Source organism: Aspergillus steynii, assembly GCF_002849105.1.
Source record: "Aspergillus steynii IBT 23096 chromosome Unknown P170scaffold_2, whole genome shotgun sequence".
Classification (NCBI taxonomy): domain Eukaryota; kingdom Fungi; phylum Ascomycota; class Eurotiomycetes; order Eurotiales; family Aspergillaceae; genus Aspergillus; species Aspergillus steynii.
Genome location: NW_020194399.1, coordinates 4,972,957 through 4,994,234, shown reverse-complemented (window position 1 = coordinate 4,994,234; position 21,278 = coordinate 4,972,957). Strand labels below are relative to the sequence as shown.

General features: G+C 51.5%; 8 protein-coding genes across 8 annotated transcripts; 4 read left to right on the top strand and 4 right to left on the bottom strand.

Annotated features, from left to right (window-relative positions):
* Positions 1-2,006: 2,006 nt before the first annotated feature.
* Positions 2,007-4,524, bottom strand: P170DRAFT_350010 (putative TBC domain protein; the record flags this gene model as incomplete). Its single annotated transcript, XM_024843775.1, has 2 exons — positions 2,007-2,399; positions 2,458-4,524. 2 exons carry the CDS (start codon positions 4,522-4,524, stop codon positions 2,007-2,009), a joined length of 2,460 nt encoding a protein of 819 aa, XP_024708437.1.
* A 1,136-nt stretch (positions 4,525-5,660) lies between these two features.
* Positions 5,661-7,728, bottom strand: P170DRAFT_379596 (Mo25 family protein). The gene is made up of 5 exons (XM_024845491.1): positions 7,398-7,728; positions 7,254-7,314; positions 6,710-7,185; positions 6,381-6,653; positions 5,661-6,318 (listed from the first exon to the last, which is right to left on the bottom strand). Exons 1-5 carry the CDS (start codon positions 7,512-7,514, stop codon positions 6,088-6,090), a joined length of 1,158 nt encoding a protein of 385 aa, XP_024708436.1. The 5' UTR covers positions 7,515-7,728; the 3' UTR covers positions 5,661-6,087.
* Positions 7,729-7,925: 197 nt separating this feature from the next.
* Positions 7,926-10,128, top strand: P170DRAFT_434853 (protein arginine methyltransferase RmtB). Its single transcript, XM_024848816.1, has 4 exons — positions 7,926-8,403; positions 8,515-8,919; positions 8,975-9,212; positions 9,269-10,128. The coding sequence occupies exons 1-4, from the start codon at positions 8,169-8,171 to the stop codon at positions 10,017-10,019; spliced, it is 1,629 nt and encodes a 542-aa protein (XP_024708435.1). The 5' UTR covers positions 7,926-8,168; the 3' UTR covers positions 10,020-10,128.
* P170DRAFT_379590 (uncharacterized protein) lies at positions 9,759-11,417 on the bottom strand. Its single transcript, XM_024845490.1, has 2 exons — positions 11,351-11,417; positions 9,759-11,291 (listed from the first exon to the last, which is right to left on the bottom strand). The coding sequence occupies exons 1-2, from the start codon at positions 11,356-11,358 to the stop codon at positions 10,256-10,258; spliced, it is 1,044 nt and encodes a 347-aa protein (XP_024708434.1). The 5' UTR covers positions 11,359-11,417; the 3' UTR covers positions 9,759-10,255.
* Positions 11,418-11,530: 113 nt separating this feature from the next.
* P170DRAFT_434851 (AAA family ATPase SEC18) lies at positions 11,531-14,330 on the top strand. The gene has a single exon (XM_024848815.1). The coding sequence runs from the start codon at positions 11,836-11,838 to the stop codon at positions 14,236-14,238; it is 2,403 nt and encodes an 800-aa protein (XP_024708433.1). The 5' UTR covers positions 11,531-11,835; the 3' UTR covers positions 14,239-14,330.
* A 674-nt stretch (positions 14,331-15,004) lies between these two features.
* On the top strand, positions 15,005-15,814 carry P170DRAFT_434850 (uncharacterized protein). Its single transcript, XM_024848814.1, has one exon. It carries the CDS (start codon positions 15,199-15,201, stop codon positions 15,598-15,600), a length of 402 nt encoding a protein of 133 aa, XP_024708432.1. The 5' UTR covers positions 15,005-15,198; the 3' UTR covers positions 15,601-15,814.
* A 1,734-nt stretch (positions 15,815-17,548) lies between these two features.
* P170DRAFT_434846 (KxDL motif-containing protein) lies at positions 17,549-18,789 on the bottom strand. Its single transcript, XM_024848813.1, has 3 exons — positions 18,220-18,789; positions 18,012-18,164; positions 17,549-17,786 (listed from the first exon to the last, which is right to left on the bottom strand). Exons 1-3 carry the CDS (start codon positions 18,525-18,527, stop codon positions 17,705-17,707), a joined length of 543 nt encoding a protein of 180 aa, XP_024708431.1. The 5' UTR covers positions 18,528-18,789; the 3' UTR covers positions 17,549-17,704.
* A 797-nt stretch (positions 18,790-19,586) lies between these two features.
* P170DRAFT_423902 (uncharacterized protein) lies at positions 19,587-20,541 on the top strand (the record flags this gene model as incomplete). Its single annotated transcript, XM_024847535.1, has 3 exons — positions 19,587-19,726; positions 19,872-19,958; positions 20,427-20,541. The coding sequence occupies 3 exons, from the start codon at positions 19,587-19,589 to the stop codon at positions 20,539-20,541; spliced, it is 342 nt and encodes a 113-aa protein (XP_024708430.1).
* Between the last annotated feature and the right edge of the window lie 737 nt (positions 20,542-21,278).

Genomic DNA, 21,278 nt, shown 5'->3' with positions numbered 1-21,278 from the left:
AAAAGGTAAGAGAGAAGGATAGATACAACATAATACTGACTTTTGCCAGGGTTTGGACAATACCACGCTTTGGGAGCTGTCTTAGTGATGTATCTCTGCCGATCTATGCTATCGTTCCTTGGGTTGAGCTTCATTATCGCGAGGAGATCCTTTAGACCGAGTTGAGTAACGTGCGCTAAACAGGGAATTAGGACAATTGGTATATAGCTTGGAATATCTAGGGCTTGTATTGACGTCTGCATACTAACCAGAGGATCGTTATTTGATGCGTTATCAGTTGTAACAGCAAGCACCCGATCCATTATCCGATGCTCTTATAAGCATTCAAATAGAATCTGGCTTAGGTTATTACCGGAATGCTTTCTATGTAAGGGTTCAAAGCCTAGAAGGATCTCCCAATACTTCCAGTTTTGGTCGAGGAAGTAACCAGTAATTGCTATAAAGGCCCGTTGAAAGGGAAATGTCCAACAATCAAGAGCAATTGACAATGATGATCCTCTTGCACATTCTTCTGAAGATGACGTTAAGCAGTTTAAGAGGTAAGGAGTGTAGGACTTGACGTGCCTCGCCGAGCCATTGATAAAACGCGCAAGAATCTGAAAAGGAAGGGTTGATTTAGCAATAAATTTAACCTGACATCGTTTCCATCGCTCCTCACTGAAAAATGGCTTCGAACGCGATATGTTGTCGGCCTAAATTACAAGAGTGGATTAGTTACTATTTAAACAGTGAAAGGTTTGTATATACCATATATTCAATTGATTGTTGTAGAGTCTTTTTGCCTTGCAGCATTACGTAGCATGCTCGAAAAGCAACTAAAACAGCAAAAAAGACGGATCTAAACGACCCAGCTAGGTAAACAGACAAAGAATCTAATTAGTCAATGGTGTAGGTAAGTAGATAAATATATAGATAAATACATACATCCACAAACACAACACCAAGGAGGTGGAAGATGATGAAATGAAACGGAGTGGTTTAGGAACAGACAAACCCAACAGCCAACAAACTGACAAAAATACCAACAACTAGGTAACACAAAGAAAAGAAAAGAAAAGAAAGGGGTATCTGATTTGTCTCGTCCAGGTTGTGCTCTTCGTTCACCGGGCTCTGTTTGTAGAGCCCTTGAACAAAGCCGAGCGAGCGAATGCATGAAATAACTATAGGATATTGATTGATTATAGAGACACGGAACACAATGAGAAGAGGGTAAAGATCAGACAGAGTAAGAAGACAGAGGAGATGGATTAGACAATGATAGTGAAAGGGTGGGGGATGACAAGGAAGGAAACGAGCATAGCTTAAAAGAACGCGTTGCGAGCTTGGTCTGGTCTGATAAGACACGATGGGCTGGGTTGAGGCGAAATCCCATTTGTTCGGATCGGTCGGACCAAGAATTATGATAATAAAGAGGTATTGTACCAATAATGATAGACGGCAGTGGGTTTGGTTCAGGGTCGAATTGACTCGAACTTGGATGCATAGTGTCGGTCCGGAATACCAAAAAACCAAAAATATGATATCCGGAGCGATATTAGTAGTATAGGGGAATTAGGGCCGATGTAAATGGTCGCCTTCTCTGGTCTGTTCGTCCGTCGTCTTCCTTTGGAAGCGTGTAAAGGAGGATGGTTTAGTCCAACTCTCCAATGATTGTATTATAGACTCGACTGAGATGCGATGCGACTGGCCAAAATAGTGCTTCGTGATGTGACGGCCGTAAGATAACGATGGTAATAGAAGTAATTAATAAGTGTCGTTCATGAACAAATAACCCGACGTCTTGGGTAGAAATCATCAACAATCGTATGGTAGGAGCGTCCGTTAAAAATCGCTTTCCAGAACCGTGGGATGTGAGTCTCGAGAAACCGAGGAAAAGAGAAGGTGTTGGGAAGAAGGCAAAAAGCTATAATTATAAGAGGTTAATGCCAACTGGAGTAGATATGGTTCTACCAGGTCATCGCGTCACGTCGCAGCATTGAGCCCTAATCAAGGGGTGAGAAAGCTGATCAACCTTGGGCTGTTTTCTTCCGACGGTGGACCTTCCATTCTGCTTTCGCGACGCGCATGAAGAGCTCCACGTCCTTGATAGGAACCCAGCTGGTGAGAACTTTCATGCCGTTCTCGAAGTCCGATTCAAGAACAATCTCGCGCATGCCGTCGATGAGGGCTGCCGAACTGGCGTGGAGGACATCCAGCCCCTTTCCAAAGATCCCCGTGGTGGTGTCGTCGGGGCTCGGCTCCTTGCCAAGGGGAGCAGGGGGAGCATTTGGCTCTTCCGCATCGCCCAGAAGCATGAAGACGTCCCACACGCGGAGTTGGGCCGGGAATGGAATCGAATAATTGAATAACGTGAGGTACCATCGGGTGCCGTATGCTGTTGGTGGAATGCCTAGTTCTTCCTGTATCGCCATCGTCAGTATTTCAATACATCAGCGTCAACTGCTTGTCTCAACTTACCAACTTGGCGGCGACTTCTCCCTTTCCTAACCACTCCCGCTCGAAATCCCCAAGTGCCTCCATGAGACCCGCGAATCCCGACCGGTACAAGTGTTCCAATCCGCGCAATTGCCATAGCCGCACAAGCATGATGAACGCATGCTCCTCGTCGTAGTAAGCAAGGAGCGTCGCAGCAAGTGCCGCCATACCCTGAACGTAGCCCGTGTCGGGAAAGTAGAGAGACATGGCATGCAGCACCCGGAACAGCAACCGCTGCCCACCGCGATACCGACGGCGAAACATGATGTGGCTCGTGATGGTTCGCGGGACGTCGATGTCGATCTGCACGTCGTCCGGGGACGAGACGAGCTGGTAATCATTGAACGCCTCGATGAGTTCCTCTACCCCGGGGCTGTCGCTGTGTTTTTTGGCGCTCGCCTCGAGAAAGGCGTACCAGGCACTGGCGCGCCAGCGGTCCGGGATTCCCTTCCATGTGCGTTCAATGAGTTTGGAGCTCTGCGTGTCGAACTCAAACGACATGCCGCCCCCATGGGTCCCCCGCCGCACTGGCTTGGCCATTTTGGTCCACTTGTCTTCTCGCTCCCATTCTTTCTTCCTCGCAGCACGCGCAGCAGCCGTCTCGGCTTTGCCCTTGGGAGTCGTGTCGGTGGGAAGCGTCAGCATGTCGCCTGCTTCGTCTTTGAATCGGCGATCGCGATTGTGGGGGAGGAAATTGGCAGCCTGCCGAAATCGCGACGTCGACCGTCGTAGCGGTGCGCTATACGTGCTCTGCGACGATGACGGACGAATGGATGGCTCCGAGATCTTCCGTGAAGGCGACCGGCCGGTAATCATCAGGGCGCGGTTACTGCTCAATGTAGACGGCGGCCGGATCGAAAGTTTCCGCCGTGGAGTGGTCGAAGCAAGAAGTAGACTGGTAGAGACTCGTTGAATCGGAGTGGGCTCGATGCCCTCGTTGGAATTGGAGGTCGGGGAACGAATGAAGCCGTATCGGTCCACATCCCCGGCTTTGATGTCTTGCCAATATTCAATCCCGCCCGCTAGCTCGTGGGCCTCTCTCTTGATGTTGGCTGGATTCTCGGGCCCAACCGAGGACACGATGCTCCTGGTTTCGGCACCAGACATGCTAGGCCCCGAAAGACGAGACGTATCCGTGCTGGCTGCGCCGGCTTCTTCCCAGAGCACCCCGTTCTCCATGGCCAGCGATTTAGCCACCTCGGTGTCCGACACATTGTCGTCTCCCTTCTCATACATCAACCTGACGCGACGGGACAACATGTCTTCATCGGCCGAGATGGCTCTGTTTGCGATGGCGCTTTGCCGGACACGAAGTGACGAAGGGGGTTTCGGACGCCTAGGTGGCATTTCCGAAATCTCTGGCTCCGAGTCATTTTCCTCCGGCGGAACGGGAGGTAAAGGCGGTGGTTCCGTTTCTGGTGGTGGCTGCTGCTGCTGCAGCTGCGGGCGTTCTTTCTCCGGGCCTCGGACTTCGGTCGAGGGTCGTCCCTCCTTCTGGCGCATTTCCTGCTCGTGAATCTGGCGCTGGAGTTTCTGCCGTTCCTCCTCAGTAATCAAGCTCCCGCGCTTGGAGAATCTCATCGACTGCGGGCCGAGTCCGTCCAGAGAGGGCGCCGGGATATCCAATGCGATTCCATTGAAAGGAGCTTCGATCTGAGGCACGGGAGGCGGTGAGTCGTCGGACTGTCTCTCGAGCTCGGCTGATTTCCGACTCCTCAGCCCACCCCATTTGCGCTCCGACCATCGAGAGCCGGGTCGAGACCCCGGACGCGACCCCGGACGAGAGCTGGGCCGCGATCCCGCATCGTTGACCACAATGCTGGGGACACTTCGCAGCGAGCGCAAACTCACCACGGAGCGTGTATGCTCGGACGGCACCGCCCTGCTCCTCGAATCTCGGGTTCCATTCTGCGGCGGGTCATTGGACGAGGCGGTGGTGGTGCGAGTACTTTGGGGACACAGGGACAGGTCCCCCGGGCCGGGTACGGAGGCAGATCGGGTCGTATCTTCGTAGGGAACGGCGTGGAGGGATGCGCCCGAGTCCGCCATCACGGATATAGAAGCGGATCGCGTTTCCACCATTATCCTGGCATGACTTGAAGGGGGAGGGGGCGAGGGAGGGAACGAATCTCCTGTGTGCAATTAATCCGTGCAGTGCTTTCTTTTTCTTGCTGTCTTTTCTGGATTGCGTCGCTGAGCGGCAATGGCAATCGATTCTTCCTGCCGCAACGGTCTGTCTAAAACGGGCGGTGGTGATCACGAAGGGAGAGGAAGAGCGAAAGAAAGGGAGGCGGGGAGAGAGGGAGGGAGAGGGCGAGAAATTGGGTCTTGTGCCGAGTATGTAGCGCGGCGGCGAAGATCGCGGAAGGAAGGGCGAGGGAATGCGAGATGGCCAGGGGAGCAGAGCCACTACCGGCGCAATGGAGCATGACCGCCCCCAAAAACGGCGAGGATGAGGCGAAGCGACAGGGGATCGGACGATGAAGTCGGTGCTGGCGGTGGTTGGTGATGGAGTGTCTAGGAGGCCTTGGCAACGACAAGCTTCTCCACGGTTCGATTGCAGGGAGACTGGCTTCGGGCGTCCGTCGCAATTGCGATGCTCAGCTTGCAGCGGAGACACGGGAGCGGAGATCAGATCGAATGAAGCTGAGAATGCGACGCCGAACACTGGCGAAGAAAAAGAAGGAGGAGAGAGGCGGCGGCGTGGGCAGCGTCCATGGAACGCCCGCGAGCGCAAGCAGGGATCGCGAAGGGGGCCTGCGATCCACAACGGAGGGCTTTCATATCACTAACCGTGCCGCTAAACCGGTTTCATCGGTCGGGGCCACGCAGCGTGTGGATCGGAGGGGGGCCAATTTGCTGGGAGTCGTTGAAGATTGCGGATTCCGTTAATTATAGAAGCGATTTACCCCGTACCTACGGAGTTGAGGAGCCGGCGGAGTAGATGGCGTGGGATGGTATATCGGCGGTATTATAGCTATCGCCTGGTCTCTACCGGCCTGACTGACTGAAGAGACCGACTGGAAGCGAAACGATTTCTGAATTACAACGTACGTAGTAGAAGAATAAGTTGCGTTCCGGGGACCAAATATCAAGCCTCCACCCGCTTCCCTCACGTCCCACGGATTGAAGGTTCTCTCGTCCCCTATTTATAGATCCTTCCAATTCTTCAGGCACAAAATTTTGAATCTCTGCGATCTGATTCGATTTCCCACCGTATAAATTGCAGGTTCCGATCCACTTCGCTCACTATCTACATCCCGTGTGAAAGCAAGGGCTTTGTTTTGGTTTTTCCCTTTCATGTTTTCCTCCTTCGTTGTGGCCGACCAATGCCCATAGCAACGTCCTCTCAATGAACCACCAGACAAAAAAACAAAAAATCAAAACAAGGCAAAACTCAGAAATTCCCGAATATTGAACACACGCCGCAACTCCAAGAAGGCCCGATTCCAGCAGTCCCTCGATGCGAACGAGAATTCGTAAGACGCGGCTCACATATATATGGCAGACCTTTCTGCCGCATCACTGTACAGATGGTCATGACGATCATGGGACTTGAACAAAAAGAAAAAAAAGCCAAGATACCAACCAACATAAGAATAATGGGGATCTTTAAGCCACCGCAGCCGCCGGTCGAGAGGGTTCCCGCGCAGAGCGTGTCGGTTCGATGGGTTCTTTCGGCAACAGCTCGATCTGGCGCACCAGGAAACTCTTCTCGTCGGTGAATTGGTCATCCTCGGTGCGATCCTCGAGAAACTTGGGGAGGAATTTCAGCAGGCGATCTCGGTTGTTGATGAGAATTCGCTGCACCGCCACCGATTTGTTGGGATTGGCAACAAACACCTACGTCGCATTCCGGGTCAGATCATGACCGCATTCTTTCCCCTCCCTCTGGGGTCACATACCTTGAAAACGTGGAATCCCTCATACTGAACCATCTTCCGATCATCTCGCAGGAGCTTCATGCACAGTTTGAGGTTCTCGCCACTCTCGACATACGCCATCATCACGTTGTAGTTGGCCCGGTCCAGCAGGATCTCTCCCAGGAGTTTGATGCTTTGACGCTTGGTGACGTACGAGTCCGACTGCACCAGTGTCGAGTTGAACATCCCAAAGAATCGGTCGAAGTTTGTCGCTAGGTATCCCGTAACGAGAGATTTGTGACGCGTCAGGATTTCCTGTGTCTGGGTTAGCCTCCCCAATGTGGCCGACCCCACGAACAGTGTTGGCTTACCCGAAAGGTCGTAAAGGCGTCGGCACTCAGTTCGAAGCTTCCCCGATCGATCCAGGTGAAGAACTTCCAGAATATGCCGGTTCCCCCCTGAGGAATGCCCGGCTGCACTTCCGTCAGTCGGATGGCGGGCTCGCCCTCCTGGGACTGGTCATAGAGAATGATGGCGGCAATCACGTCAAACTTTAGTGCCTCCCTCAGAATAGTGCCGCATGGCATGGCACTAGGACTGTATTCGTAGCCCTTGCACAACTCGATAATGATCTCGGGGCGGTTGTGGACGATGTAGGAGATAACGGGCGGATCGGCGTGATTCCCATGGCCGGGTTTGAATCGGAGAACATGGGAGAATATGGTCTGCGTATCTTTCCGGGCTTCGAATGGGAGGCGATGAAGGTATCGAGAGAGCTCGTAAAGCAAGTCTTCTTGCAGTGTCGCCTGGACGAGCGCATGCACTTGCTCGGGCGAAACTTCGATCTCTAGAGAGGCACCCGCATTAGAATATCATGGGCGCAATCAGGAGAACGTATGCAAGAGAGGCACATACCTTGGGTTCCTTGCACAATCAATTTCACCTGAGAGAGCTGTCTCGCCAAGTCATCTGCAACCTGATCAGAGGAATGTCAGCCAACCGTCAGCCCCTCCGGCTCCGAATAAACAAATCGATCGAAAAACAAGAGCGTAAACACACCTTGTTGGTTGCCGATGGATCGGGCAATTTTTCAGGTAATCTCGGCAACAGATCTTTGATCGATCTAACCAGATCCGAGGGCTGTCGAGACCGACCACGACTAAAGAGGAAAGCCATTCTGATATGTTGATGCGGGAATAGCGCGGGCAGCTTGCGTTGAGGGGAGGAGAGCAAGCTGTTTGGGGACAAATAGACGGGGGGTTAGGGCTGGAGCTGGATCATACAAGACCAAGAAGAAAATGCAATTGACCCCTGCTAAAGATGGATAAGGGGAAAAAGGGAGGGAGGCAGGGGGAGAGAGAGCGAGCGAGAGGGAGGAATGGTGTCTGTCTGTCTGTTGATCGACTGATTGATTACTGCCGGGGCGGTGACGCTGCGCTGTTGGCGGGGGGAAGCCTCAGGCGTTGATAACCGCCGTTCTGGGCCCGTCATGTGGATAAAAACAAACGAACCAAACCTTTTGCGGCGGGGCAGGTTTTTTTTTTTTTTTTTCTTTTCTTTTCTCTGTCTTCTGGTTGCCGCGAGAGAAAGAGACTGACGGACGGAGAGAGACAGAAAGTCACCGCCCGCTGCTGCCCCTCCTTCGCTTTCTTTCGCTTTTGCCAGCACAAGAATTTATTTTGACCCCGATTTTCATTCGTTCTTTGGTGAATTGAGAATTAATTACTTTGTCCCCGTGGGATTTAATTACTGTTCGTTGTCGACCAATTTCTGAAATCGAACGGTTCCTCAGTCAGATTCTTATTATCCTACTGCCCCGCAATCGTTGCTATGTCGGCTTCCATCCCCTCGGAGCGCCCTCTTAAGGACGATGACTCTCGCTCGACGACCTCGGAGGATTCCGAACTCAGCAATGAAGAAGGTTGGGAGGATGTCGAACCAGATGATGAGACCCAGCCTGTCGTTGGCCTCTTTTCCGAGAAAGTCTACCCGGACGTGAACTCCATGTTGAAGGAGAGCAAGGACAAGCACAATTTTGACCTGCGGAAGTTGCAAAAGGAGCTCGGTGTGTACCCATTCGATTCGAATCTTAACGCTTGAGGGATTTCCGCTGCTACGGCCCGGACGATCTTTATTGGCCGCGTCCTCGCTAACTTATCTCGGGGCTGGGGATCAGGCCTGGACTTTTTGGGTACTATCAAATTGGTCAATTACATTCGGTCGCAGGTGAAGTCGGGAAACTTGAGCCCGGATGTGACTTCTAAGAGCAACTTTGAAGACGACGTGTATCTGAAGCCCGTTCTCGAGGACGATGCTCTCTTGTACAGCTTGGACGACATTGAAGATGAGACTGCGGAGGGACCCGGTGGTACGGACGCAGAGCGACAAGTCGTTGAACTTCAGGAGGAGCTTGAACGTCTCCAGACCCAATTCTCTGAATACCGATCAGCTGTGCAGCAGTCCATGGAAGACCAATTGTCGAAGGAGGACGAAAAACTCGCATCCGGCCCGCCGCCCCAGCGTGTCAAGGGCAAGATCGAGGAAGCGGACGCGGATTACTTCGTGTCTTATTCTTACAACGGTAAATACTGTGCCCTGAAAAAGTACATTTGGCCATGTATTGATGCAATTTCCAGGAATCCACGAGTCTATGCTGAAAGACACTGTTCGCACCGATTCTTACCGCGACTTCGTTTACGAAAACAAGCACATCTTCAAGGATAAGGTTGTCTTGGATGTTGGATGTGGAACCGGAATCCTGTCCATGTTCTGTGCCAAAGCGGGCGCAAAGAAGGTCATCTCGGTCGACAACTCGAATATCATCGACAGAGCTAAGGAGATCGTTTACGAGAATGGATTTGGTGATGTGATCACGTACGTTTCTCTGCCCAGCTTAACTCCCCGGTACAACGGCTGACCTCTTGCTTTAGATGCCTCCGTGGCAAGATTGAGGAAGTAACTTTGCCTGTTCCTCAGGTTGACATCATCATATCCGAGTGGATGGGTTACTGCCTGCTCTTTGAGGCTATGTTTGATTCCGTCATCTATGCCAGAGACCGATATCTCGCCCCCGATGGACTTATGGTTCCGTCGCATGCTACGCTCCGCATCGCTCCTTTCGCCGACCCCGACTTCATCGCGTCGAACATCTCATTCTGGCACTCCGTTTACGGCTTTGACATGTCCAGCATGCTCACCGGCATCCACGACGAGGCCCTTGTTCGTGCCATCCAGCCGTCGTCCCTCCCCGCAGACTCTACCATCTTCCTCCCTCTCCCGTTGCACACGATTACTGTCGACGAGCTGTCCTTCGTGAAGGACTTCCAGGTTACTTTGAACGAAGACATCGATGCGCTGGATGGCTGGGCTATCTGGTTTGACATGTTCTTTATGCCATCCAGAGAATCCACCGTCCCCGAAAATGTTATTCCGTCGGAAATGCAGAAGAAGGGCATTGTCGCCTTCACCACGGGGCCTCATGGAACTGAAACCCATTGGCAACAGGGTGTTTGTCTCATTGACCATGGAAAGAAGCGTGCGACTCCCTTGAAGAAGGGACAAACCATCACCGGGAAAATTGGATACCAGAAGAAAGAAGAGAAATCGCGATTGCTGGATATCACCATCGATTGGGATGCACAGGGTGTCGAGAAGGGATCTCAACAATGGAGCTTGCAATGAGTTATGTCCTAGATTAGAAAAGTTTAAGACTCAGATGGTTTTGTTTTTGGTTCGGGTACAAATAAAAGGGATATATCATGAATAGAAATGAAATGGCCGTTGAATGTGAAGTAGCCCTGATGGCTCGGTGCATTTTACGGGTATCAAAATTCTACACGGGTATCTAAGTAATAATCACTACAACGAAATGTTCCTTTTAGGGTCATTTAGTCATACCTCGTTGCTTGCGCTTTGGTTCAAACTTTGTCGCGATGTCGTCGAGATTCGTCGCGGCTGCGGTGGTGATCGCGACCATGACGATGAGAGCGGGAATCGGAGTGATGTCTGCTCCTATGTGATCGATCTCTACTCCTGTCTCGACCATGCCGGTGGTGCCGATGCGATTTTCGATCCTTGTCCTCGCGATGTCTTTCCGGAGATGCATCCAGCTTGAACCCTTCTAGGCTGTCTTCTGACCGCGATCTCCTCCTCCGGTGCCGTGGGCGGTCTCTCTCTGCTGCTTTCAAGGCCTCCAATTCCCGGCTTCGTTCTTCGTTCCACTTTCTTCTTTCTTGTTCGACGGATTTCAAGTGACGCACACCCTTTTTCATGGCCGCTAGAGGATCATTGGCATCCATGCGAGATTTTTCCCTTTCTTTTCTCATTGGATCCTCGTTGCCCCAAACGTTCTTCCCAGAGACAGAATCAGGCGCCATAGCCTCAGTACCGGAAGAGGAATACCAGGGCTTCTGACCAACTGATTGACGAAAACCCGCTGCGTTGGAAAATCGCATTGTGTACTGGTCTTCGTAGCTCCTCTGCTTATCGGCTGATTCTTTTTGAGCCTCTGCGTTTTTCTCGACAGGCCGCTTCGACTCATTTGACGGAAATAGATTAATATGACCGGCACTGTCTTCAAGGGGCGCATCGCTCGTGCGCGACGAAGCCAATTCCTCTCGCTTCGCAAGTGCATACTGCGCGTCTTCCCGTGCAATCCTGATGTCGCGGTCGGTGTCGTTCTCTCCAGCCAAGCGTCTTCGTTTCCTGCTCCGTCCTAGATCATCTGTGTGGCTCTTTTTTTCCGGTCGGGAGATGGGTGACGGAGATCGGGGCGGAGGTGGAGGAGTTGAGGGCCTTTCACCGCGGAGGACTTGGATTCGTCGTTCAGCATCAACCTCTTGCATAAGTCGTTCTTGTTCTTCCTCGCGCGCTTTGGCTTGGGCCTCGTCGCGCCGCACGCGGGCAATGTTCTCCGGATTGTAGACGTTCCATGATTTCTTGCCCAGGAGATGGCTGTAAAAGAAGGTGTTAGTATTTTCATGGTTTAGAGTAGGGATGAGATGAATACGAACAGCGGCATCTTGAATGCAGACTGGATAACCCAGCTAGAGAAAAGCTATCACACTTCGAGCAGTGACGATGATTCCAGAAAGCGTTGGTCGGCGGGGCCGGAGCTCCGGGGACCGAAGTGGCTGACGTCTGTTGCCTTCCCGACAGTCCAGCCTGTTCTGTTCTCCAGCTCTCCCCGCCACGTTCTCTTCTGCATCTCACATATCTCCATTCTCCATACTCTAACCCCGTCTGGTCGATCTAATCTATTACCAGACATCCCCAGATCGATTTTACTCTTTTGAGGGTGATTCTGTTGCGTTTCCGGGCTCCTTTGTCTTAAACAGCTGCCGGCGGCGTCATTGATCTTCTACTGTTCAGTTTAAGCTTACTCCCCTCGTTCTCTCGCATCGGTCTCTATCCTCTCGAACCTTGCATATCTTTACGCTACTCTCGCCGCCTATTGAATATATCCTTATTTCTATGAACCAAAATGTTTAATCGCAACATGCCTTCCGTGCCCAATCCCTTTTCGTCTCGAGCTTCTCGAGAGGGTTATGGGAGCCCTGGGCAGGCCCCGGGACATCCTCAGTATCGGTATGAAAGCGGCTCGCCTATGCCTGGGTATGGAGGCTCCCAGCAGCCTCCCCCACGAGCTCCTGCGGGATCTGGCAGAGCCTGGTCTCTGCGCCCTGCCAAAAGCCCGGATAACACTTACACCTTTGGCAATCTGGTTGCGGTATCGACGCAGGACATCCCTCCCTCCCGCGACGGTCTCGACCTTTTGCTCCTTGTCAACGACCTCTACGTCTTCTCCGCCCGTCCGCTCGATGGATTTCCGCCCGGACATATCAGCATGTCGGACCCGCAACGGACGTGGGCTGGCGTTGCGTTCACCGACAGCGTCAAAGTGCAGATCTACGACCCTTTCAGCCAGGGTGGCCAGGCATACTTGGGCTCCACGGATATCGAGGTCGGGTTCGCTGGGAAGAAGAGAGTTGAAACGCCGTATGATCAGGATGAACTTGCTAGCTATGTGATCAAGAACTTTGAAAACCAGATCTTTGCACCGGGCCAGAAGATCCTGATGGACCATAAAAGCATCCCTCTTCTTCTGACGGTCAAGACCGTTCAGCGGGTTGATCTGAGTTCCGAGAAAAGCAACCTTGAGGGCGGACGTGTCGAGACTGACCCCATCGCAAGAGGCATCCTTACGAGACATTCGCAGATCACGTTCTTCAAAGATGCTCGGACCGGAATTAACATGAAGGCGTCGAATCGTCGACCGGCCGCCAACTCTATCATCCAGCCGGATTTCAAGTTCGAGGACATGGGCATCGGTGGTCTCGATTCGGAATTTAGCACCATCTTCCGTCGTGCCTTCGCATCGCGTATCTTCCCCCCGGGTCTGGTTGAGAAGCTCGGTATCCAGCACGTGAAGGGTCTTTTGCTGTACGGTCCGCCAGGAACGGGTAAGACCTTGATTGCGCGGCAAATTGGGAAGATGCTGAACGCGCGGGAACCGAAAATCATCAACGGTCCCGAAGTTCTGAACAAGTTCGTCGGTCAATCGGAAGAAAACATCCGGAAAATGTTTGCCGATGCAGAGAAGGAGTACAAAGAAAAGGGCGAAGAAAGTGGACTGCACATCATCATCTTCGATGAGTTGGATGCTGTATGCAAGCAGCGTGGCAGTGGCGCTGGTGGTGGTACCGGTGTGGGCGATAGTGTGGTCAACCAGTTGCTTTCGAAGCTTGATGGTGTGGACCAGCTCAACAACATTCTGCTCATTGGAATGACGAACAGAAAGGATATGATTGACGAGGCCCTGCTACGACCTGGCCGTCTGGAAGTACACATGGAGATCTCGCTTCCTGATGAGCACGGCCGAAGCCAGATTCTCAAGATTCACACGCAAAAGATGAGGGACAACAATGTGATGGATAAGGACGTCGATCTGCCTGAGCTGGCTCTCATGACCAAGAACTTTTCGGGTGCCGAAATTGCAGGTCTCGTGAAGTCCGCATCGTCCTTTGCTTTCACCCGACATGTCAAGGTCGGTACAATGGCCGGCATCAGCGACGATGTTGTGAACATGAAGGTCAACCGGGCCGATTTCCACCATGCCCTCAGTGAGGTCCAACCCGCTTTTGGTGTCTCGGAAGAGGAGCTTTCCAGCCGTATCCAGTACGGTATCATCCACTACTCGCTGGCTATCAACGAGATCCTGAAGGAGGGCGAGCTTTTCGTGAAACAGGTTGGCGAATCGACTCCTCTGTTCTCTGTCCTACTGCATGGCCCAACCGCAAGCGGAAAGACAGCGCTGGCGGCTCGGATTGCCATCGACTCGGGCTTCCCGTTCATTAAACTCATCAGTCCCGAGGACATGGTTGGGTTCAGTGAAATGGCTAAGGTCCAGCACATCAGCAAGGTCTTCGACGATGCATACAAGAGTCGCACGAGTGTTGTCGTGGTTGATAACATCGAGAGAATCATCGATTGGGTTCCTATCGGTCCTCGGTTCAGCAACACCGTTCTGCAAACCTTGATGGTCTTCCTTCGCAAGCAGCCAACCAAAGAACGGCGTCTGCTGATCCTCGCCACCTCGACAGAAAGGGCCGTACTGAAGCAGCTGGATGTCTACAACTCCTTCAACTCTGATATCATGGTTCCCAACGTTATGTCGTACCAAGAACTGGAACACATCATGCAAAACTCAGGTGCATTCGAACCCGAGGAAATCACTCAGGCGCTGAGAAGCATTGGAGGTATTGCGGAGGACAAGACTATCGGTGTCGGCATCAAGAAGATCCTGTTGGGCATCGAGACAGCCAAACAAGATGCCGACAAGGTTGGACGTTTCGTGCGTGTCATAAACAGGGCGATTGAGGAGGAGCGGACGTTCACATAAAATGAGTGTCGGCGAAGGAGTTCTCATGTGACCTGTATTGTACATTGTTGGATAGGTTATTCTTAGACTAATGGAGGTTTGATAATATAAGCTGTAATAACTTTAATCAGTTTTGCAGGAATTCACCGTATGAATGGATTTAGGTAAATTGGTTTCGCAGGAAGGAAGAGCCATGTGGGAAACTCAAGTGACAAAAGTTTGACAGCAATTCCCCCATCCTTCTGCCTTCACTCACTTATGCCCTGACAGAATTCTCTTCCTCCCATCCTCTTCTCACCTTCCCACCTTTTTCGTCCTCATCCTACCAAAATTCCCCAATCACCCAAACATACCCAATAATATCCCATCATTTACACAAGAATCTGCAGATACTCGAGCAATCACCATGTCTCACTACGTTCAGCCCAAACAGATCCTCAAAAAGGGACTTTCCTCCAAGGAATACCATCTTCTGGAGGAATGGGCCCCTCAGACCTTGCAAGGCTATCATTATTCTGAAAGTTCTTCTACAGAATCGACTCAGCCCGAAAAGATTCCCAATACAGTGCACGACCCCATCCACAGACGCCCCAAGAACCGATCGTCCTCAATGTTTGAGGAATGGAAGGCTGAAGCCACGCGCAATGAAATGACGAACGAGGCAATCACCCCTGTTGTCAAGGAGAGTGAGGACCATCAACCCACTAACAACGTCTTCTCCGCACCTGATGGACCTGCCGCCGCCTTGAGTGAAAATGTTGGTGGATGCACAGAGAACATGCAGGACGGAGTAGTAGCTTCGGCTCTTCACAGACATAGACACCAGGTTCAGAATACCCAGAACAAAGCAACTGCTTGTAAGTTGAAGCTGTTTCTATCTCATTGCAATACCCACCATGAGCCCATGACCCAGTCACCTCTAACAAGCTACGAGCCTTAGACTGTGACACCACCAAGGCCAACGACACCACTCCCGTCATCATGTCAAACAACAGAAAAACATCCAATCCCACCAGTGAGGTGAAAAGGCCCGTTGAAGCCCAGACGACCTCTCGCTCTCGCTCTGAAGTCAGATCTTCATCCCGCCCGCGCAACAACATTCAACCCTCCAATGCTCAAACCCCCGTGTCATCTGGTACGAGAAGAAATGCGAAGGTGGTCAGTGAGCCGAAGAAGTCTGCTGATAGTCAGCGCGCTCGTTCTGAAATCGGAGGTTATACTGCCCCGAATGGCACCCATCTGCGGGTAGGCGAACTGCAGAGACTGTCCTGCGGCGTGAAAGTGCCAAATAAAGACACAGCGTATTTCCGTCCGAGCTTTGTGGAAGATCCATGGAAGGATGTGAAGCCCATTATGACTGAGTGTAGTAATCGGTGGTGGTGAGTGGTTTTCTTTCTTCTTTTATCTTCTCTACCACCTTTGTGTTTGTCCAAACCTTCCTGCCCTTCGTATCTTTTTACAGCTAACCCAAATTTGAAACAGATATGACACAACGGAACTTCAGTTTGACCATGCAATATTTCGGGGTTTTTATGGTCATGCGATGGGAAGTAATGATGAAGGTCTATTGTGATTCAACGAATGAAGCAGATGATGAGTTATGAAAGACGTTACTTTGAGGAGAACTATGGTGAAAAATGAGTTACAGTGTATTTCCACTTGTTTCTAGTCCGGCAATCACTAAGTCCATAGCTGACTTTGGCAATGGGGATAATGAAAATAATCTTTGCGAATTGATAGGCGCATGCTGACTTATCCTCTTTTCTATTTTCAATCGGTTCAAGGTGATAAATCTGGTTCTGAACCCTTTAGGATGGCTAGGCACTGTCCGTTCCCATCATTTATCTACACTGATAGGCCGAAGTATGGTGGCCATTCCGAATCCAAATATAGAAACCAAATTTGCCCCTGAATCCATTCTTTCATGCTCTCAATAGCTTGCGTCATATTTAGCGATCCTAACCAGCCCTCCTGCCTAAATATCCCCAAGGAAGCATTTCGACCTTTTATTCTCAAATTATGATTCATCAGCGTTCTGGCTGCCCATGTTCTAGAGATATTAGCTCGGTTGACTCGAATGGGTAGGTACCAGGGGCATTCACTATCAGCTCAGCTCTATCAATCACTCTAGACAAAATGTTTGTTTAGGAAGGCCTTGAGAGATGTGAAATGACCAAAGGGGCCTCGGAAGGGAATGGACGCCTGTCTGCCTGAGGCTAATACTGGCACGCTCCTTCCCCATGGGACCCTCCCTTTCAACTCACCTTCTTCGGTTCCTCAGTTCCATCTTCTGAACAACGTCCATCATCGAACTACCCTCTTTACTCGTTATAGAGCCTTTATGGTGCGTGTCTGAGGCACAATGGGTGCAATTAACTAGTCCTGTCTAACTACTGGATCCTGCAGCCAATCGCCCCCCACAGCCCCGTGTCCCACTCACCCTACGTACTGGGCCTACACACTCTCTCCCTACTGGCCTGGTCTCTCCTACTAGAACAGCTAAACTACAGCATCATTGGCTACTGTGCCTTCGCGAAACAAGCTAATTACGCCCGTCCAGCCGCCGTGGGCGCATGAGAACCCCATCTTGCCCAATGGGAGCGAATCTGTCCCTGCAGCGGCAACGCACATTGACCACGAGGGAGAAAAGGCCGCAGGGAGGAGGAACCCACCCGCAAAAGCGGCAAGCAGAATGGACGAAAACGGAGGGCGGAGCGGAACCATGCGGCGCGAGGATGTCCGCCAGCGGAGTGGGGTTCCAGCGGACAGGCTCACCCCCTACCCTCTCTCAACTTTTGCTCATTCGCCATTTGTTGTTCGCCGAGTACTTGGAGTGTCTTGCGCACTGTCTGGGGATTTGCTCTCCGACGGTGATAATGCTAGTGAGCTTCCCCGTTGATATTTTGCTGCGATCAGTCTTTTACCCTGGACATGGATGAACAGGGATGTCGGCTGGGGCTGTGAAGAATAGGGGGTGCCATGATGAGGGCTGGCGGAAAGATCGAAAGAGCAGCATCTCTCCGCGTCTCCAGGAGGACCGTGCCCACACTTGCCCCGGCAATAGGGCTGGCACATGACCGGGGTTGTCCTTGTGATGTGATATGACGACTCCAAACCTCACCTTTTCCGGCGCGCTTCCCGGTCACACTCGCAAGAGAATTGACAGAATAAAATCGGTGTGTATTTCATCCAAAACCAAAGCGCTACCGACAAAACATATCCCAATATACACGTCATGAAACCAAAGAAAATAACAAACATGTACCATCCCAGACAAGATTACACCAAAGATAAACCAAAGCTGATCGGAACAGCCGAATCCCCCAGAATGAAAAGCAGCAAACAAACCTCGCCAGGGTCATCAAAAATCAAACGTTTTCAAAACAGTTCGTTGCCACCGTCGTTAAGAAAATATAAACCGATTAAAGTCATAAAGTCACCAGAAAAATTAGAGAAGGTTGGTCGTTTTTTGCCTCGTGCGCGAAGCTCAGTTGTCGTCATAGGTGTATTTTTTGGTTGCTCGTCGGTACTCGTCTGGGTGTACGCTCTCGGCTTTCGTCTTCAACGCGCTGAAGCCAAATGCAGTCAGTATCACGATTTCAACACCCCGGGACAAACTTCTCCATTGAATCTGTTGGCTGCTCCATATACCATAAGCCAGGCACATATTGCCAAGAACAGCTTGGGCAGCGGAGCGCGGCGGGTCTCCGCGCGTGCCCAGCGGAGCGGAATTCTCAACGACGATCGTTATATCTGGCATTGCGGGGACATTGCGGAAACTCATTTGCACTTACTTCACACGCTTCTGAGTCCATTCCAGATCCCGCTTGGTTTCCCGAGCAACTTTGATGCCATCGGAGAAGTTGGCGCGAACGCCCTTCAGACGACGCTGAGCGAGAGCTTGCAACTCAAGAAGTTCTCGCTGCTTTGCATTAAGCTGCCCGGAGCTGTTCCCATTTCTCTCAGCATTTGTCATTAATGAACAGCGCAGAAGAGTCTCACGTTTGTGCCTGCATTGCTAGTCCTTTGTCCAACGGGGTTGGATCGAAGGTGTTCTGCATGCGGTCACTCAGAACATCCACAACATCAACCCCGGAGTACGAGGCAGAGCTGGACTCATAATCGCCGCTGAGGCTTCCGGAGCCGTAACTAAAGCCAGCGGATGTGCGACTTCCTGCAGTAGTGCTCGTGTCCGAGAGCTCCGGAGGGGACCCGGAAACGCGGCTGACTGGGTAGAGACTGGCCGGTGCCGGGGCCTTGGAGGGAACATTGATGGGAAGGACAGGAGCTTGGTAGTGCTGGGTAGTCATATTGATGGCTGTGATTGCTCGTCGATGGAAACAAAGACACAGCAGGTAAGGAGATTGGTATAAAGAAACAATGTCTTGATACCGAGTTGAACTGCGGACGGCTTGGGCGGTTGACTTGATGAAAGAAGATGGTGGAGGCAAAGAAGGTAAGATGAAGACAGGAAAGATGGAAAAGGAAGAGGAAGGGAGGACGAGGAAGACGGAACAGAGGAGGGCTTTTATAAGCCTCGACGGAGAGTCATCCCTCCGGTGGAATGGAGCAAGACGAGAACTATGACCCCCTTGGAGAGGGAGAGGGGAATGAGCGACGCGGTTCATTGGGCACTGCGAGACTTTTCTCGCCCTCCCTCTCCTCCCTCAGGCCTCGCCCTCCCACTCCCTCCGGACTTTCTCCAATCCCAACCCCCCAATTCCGCCCATCTCTCCTGATCTGGCCGCCAATTCGCTCCTTCTCTCGGACCAACCCCGCTCTGGGTGGGAAGACGAAAACTTTAGGGAGGAGAATCGAAGACCGGAGACTGGTCCAGCCCTCCTCCTCCTTCCTCCACTCGGACTCTCTTCCGCGCTCCTGTGGCGACTTTGTCGGGCACGTATCGCGGTCTCCGGTTTTTTCGGTCTCCGTTGGGTCGCAATTGAGGGAATTGGGACCTAGCAGGGGAATATAAAAGGAAAAGGAAGGGGAAAGAAATTCGAGAAGATGCTTCTTCTGTCTTCTCTCTTCTCCTGCTGATGGTTGAGGCTACTTGGCTTGCACTATTGTTCTCTATATTTTTCGCGCCTCGCTCTTTCCCACGTCTCTCAACCTGGTACCCTTTTTTCTTTTTCTTTTTCTTTTTCTTTTTTTTTACTCCCTGCTCCAGTCCTACTCTTCAGTTGCTCTTCAATTCCAGCCGATCTTACCCGATTTCTCCTCAATATGAGGAGGCTGGGTGGCTGGGAAAACATGGATACTGAAGGTGGAATTCCAAGGTTTATTTGGCCGGCGAACGACGGTGATAAGAGAATGGCGTGACTACGGAATCGACTAAGAACGACGGCTCTTAGTCGCGATTGGTGTTGATGCCGTCCGCTGTCGGCTACGCTGTGCTGGGCTCATCATTGCCCCTTTCTCTCGGTTTCACGTTCAGAGTCGAGGGTCTCACCTACCGTGTTGACATTCATGGTGGTATATTTCACCAAAGATCTGCCGGAGATATGAGGTAAGTGGAGACCGGAGAGGTTTGGGATTGGCTGCCTGTGATAGTCGCGGGATTTAAAAGGGGAAAAGAAAGGGAAAAAAAAATTTTTTTGTGTCAGTTTTGAGAGCATACTCCGATACTTCACCTCGCTAACTTAAATGAACAGGATGTGGAATATCCTGCGGGAGAAAGCGAAAGACCGACAAGGCCCCAGGATCCGCAAAATGGGAAGCGACAAGCACAGGGGTCTAAGGTTAGCGGCGTTGGACACCATTGCATGGACTGAAAACCCGAAATCCAAAAGATGTGCAAAAAGACCACTGGCGATGTCTCCGAAGCTCTCATGCGGGTGGCCTCGCCCGATCACAGCGGCCTCAGATCGTCGAAATAGCACGGCAGGGCATCGGTAGTTCCTGAAAAAGAAATCGAGCTGTGTAACGAGCATGACATTATATCTTCCGTGGCGCATTAAACGGAGGAAAGACAGGGAATATCCGGAAGGCTGGATCCTCAGACCGTCGTTGCGGGCCGCCTATCGGCGGCTGGCTGCTATCAAACTCTTGGACCAAATGGGACCATGCAAGCACCGAGACTAGGAACGATGGACAAGCGCTTTAAACGCTGCCGACCTGCGAAATTCGAGGGCGAAACGGGTGGAAGTGGACCTTGACTAGGCAGCTCAGTGTTACTTGCAGGTTAGCAAACTATGATGACTGGGCAGATCGTCTATCACGGGCATGACAACCAAAAGATGGGAGTTCCTGCAGAAAAAAAGACCCAATCCTGCGTTGTGGAGAAACGGCGGACTTGAATTCGACTCAAAGGAACTAGTATGAAAGAGGGGAGAGGAAAAAAAGAAAAAAGAGCAAAGTCCCTGAGGAGGAAAGAGAAAGCGCAAAATGACACATGAACAGAAGGGCGAAAAATCATTAAAAAACAAAGAGGGATTCAGAAAAAGCCCTACTCGTACGCTGACATGCTTTAGTGCCTGTTCTCAACAATGACAGACTGGGCCCGCCGGCCGGGATGAGAAATCACCACTCAAATCTTTGGACGGCCAGTGACAACGGCACCCAGTGACATCGTGCTCCGGAATGCCCCTAATGCGGGTCTCGTCATTGCTCGACGGCTTTGCTGCTTCACCTCGCCTCAGGATTCTTGCCTTACAGTTCGGTCGCGGCTCTCTTCCCGTTCGATGCCAGTACTGCTACCGTGGGAATATGCCTGATCGGCATTCGACCCAAAACATACTCAAATCATTACAATAGCGCCCTCAATTTTTACTTTCCAACCTTGGCCCGATCGAATACTTGGGTAACACAGAAACTCAACCCTCGACAAGTGGTGGATCCATGGAGAGCTTGCCCAAGAAGGGTCTTCTAGTTCTTACCTTCGTGCCCTGTCTCTGACTTTTCTATCAAGATCCTTTTCTCTTTTTTGGAGGATCAGGAAGAAAGCGACAGAGAAAAAAAAAAAAAGAGAAAAAGAGGTGAAAAAAAGTCGATGCCATGTCGCTCTATCAGTCTTCTTGGCAGGAATGACAGCCCCATCAATCTCACCTGGCAAGGGAATC

Excerpts from the sequence above, each read along its gene's own strand:
- P170DRAFT_434853 (XM_024848816.1), top strand. The coding sequence starts at position 8,169 with ATGTCGGCTTCCATCCCCTCGGAGCGCCCTCTTAAGGACGATGACTCT. Across the intron at positions 8,404-8,514 it reads GAAGTTGCAAAAGGAGCTCG|GCCTGGACTTTTTGGGTACT; the intron begins GTGTGTACCCAT and ends GCTGGGGATCAG. Across the intron at positions 9,213-9,268 it reads GGATTTGGTGATGTGATCAC|ATGCCTCCGTGGCAAGATTG; the intron begins GTACGTTTCTCT and ends CTCTTGCTTTAG.
- P170DRAFT_379596 (XM_024845491.1), bottom strand. The coding sequence starts at position 7,514 with ATGGCTTTCCTCTTTAGTCGTGGTCGGTCTCGACAGCCCTCGGATCTG. Across the intron at positions 7,186-7,253 it reads GATTGTGCAAGGAACCCAAG|AGATCGAAGTTTCGCCCGAG; the intron begins GTATGTGCCTCT and ends GTGCCTCTCTAG. Across the intron at positions 6,654-6,709 it reads ACGCCTTTACGACCTTTCGG|GAAATCCTGACGCGTCACAA; the intron begins GTAAGCCAACAC and ends ACCCAGACACAG.
- P170DRAFT_434850 (XM_024848814.1), top strand. The coding sequence starts at position 15,199 with ATGTCAAACAACAGAAAAACATCCAATCCCACCAGTGAGGTGAAAAGG.
- P170DRAFT_434851 (XM_024848815.1), top strand. The coding sequence starts at position 11,836 with ATGCCTTCCGTGCCCAATCCCTTTTCGTCTCGAGCTTCTCGAGAGGGT.
- P170DRAFT_434846 (XM_024848813.1), bottom strand. The coding sequence starts at position 18,527 with ATGACTACCCAGCACTACCAAGCTCCTGTCCTTCCCATCAATGTTCCC. Across the intron at positions 18,165-18,219 it reads CTAGCAATGCAGGCACAAAC|CTCCGGGCAGCTTAATGCAA; the intron begins GTGAGACTCTTC and ends AAATGGGAACAG. Across the intron at positions 17,787-18,011 it reads TGGACTCAGAAGCGTGTGAA|CGCGTTGAAGACGAAAGCCG; the intron begins GTAAGTGCAAAT and ends ATTTGGCTTCAG.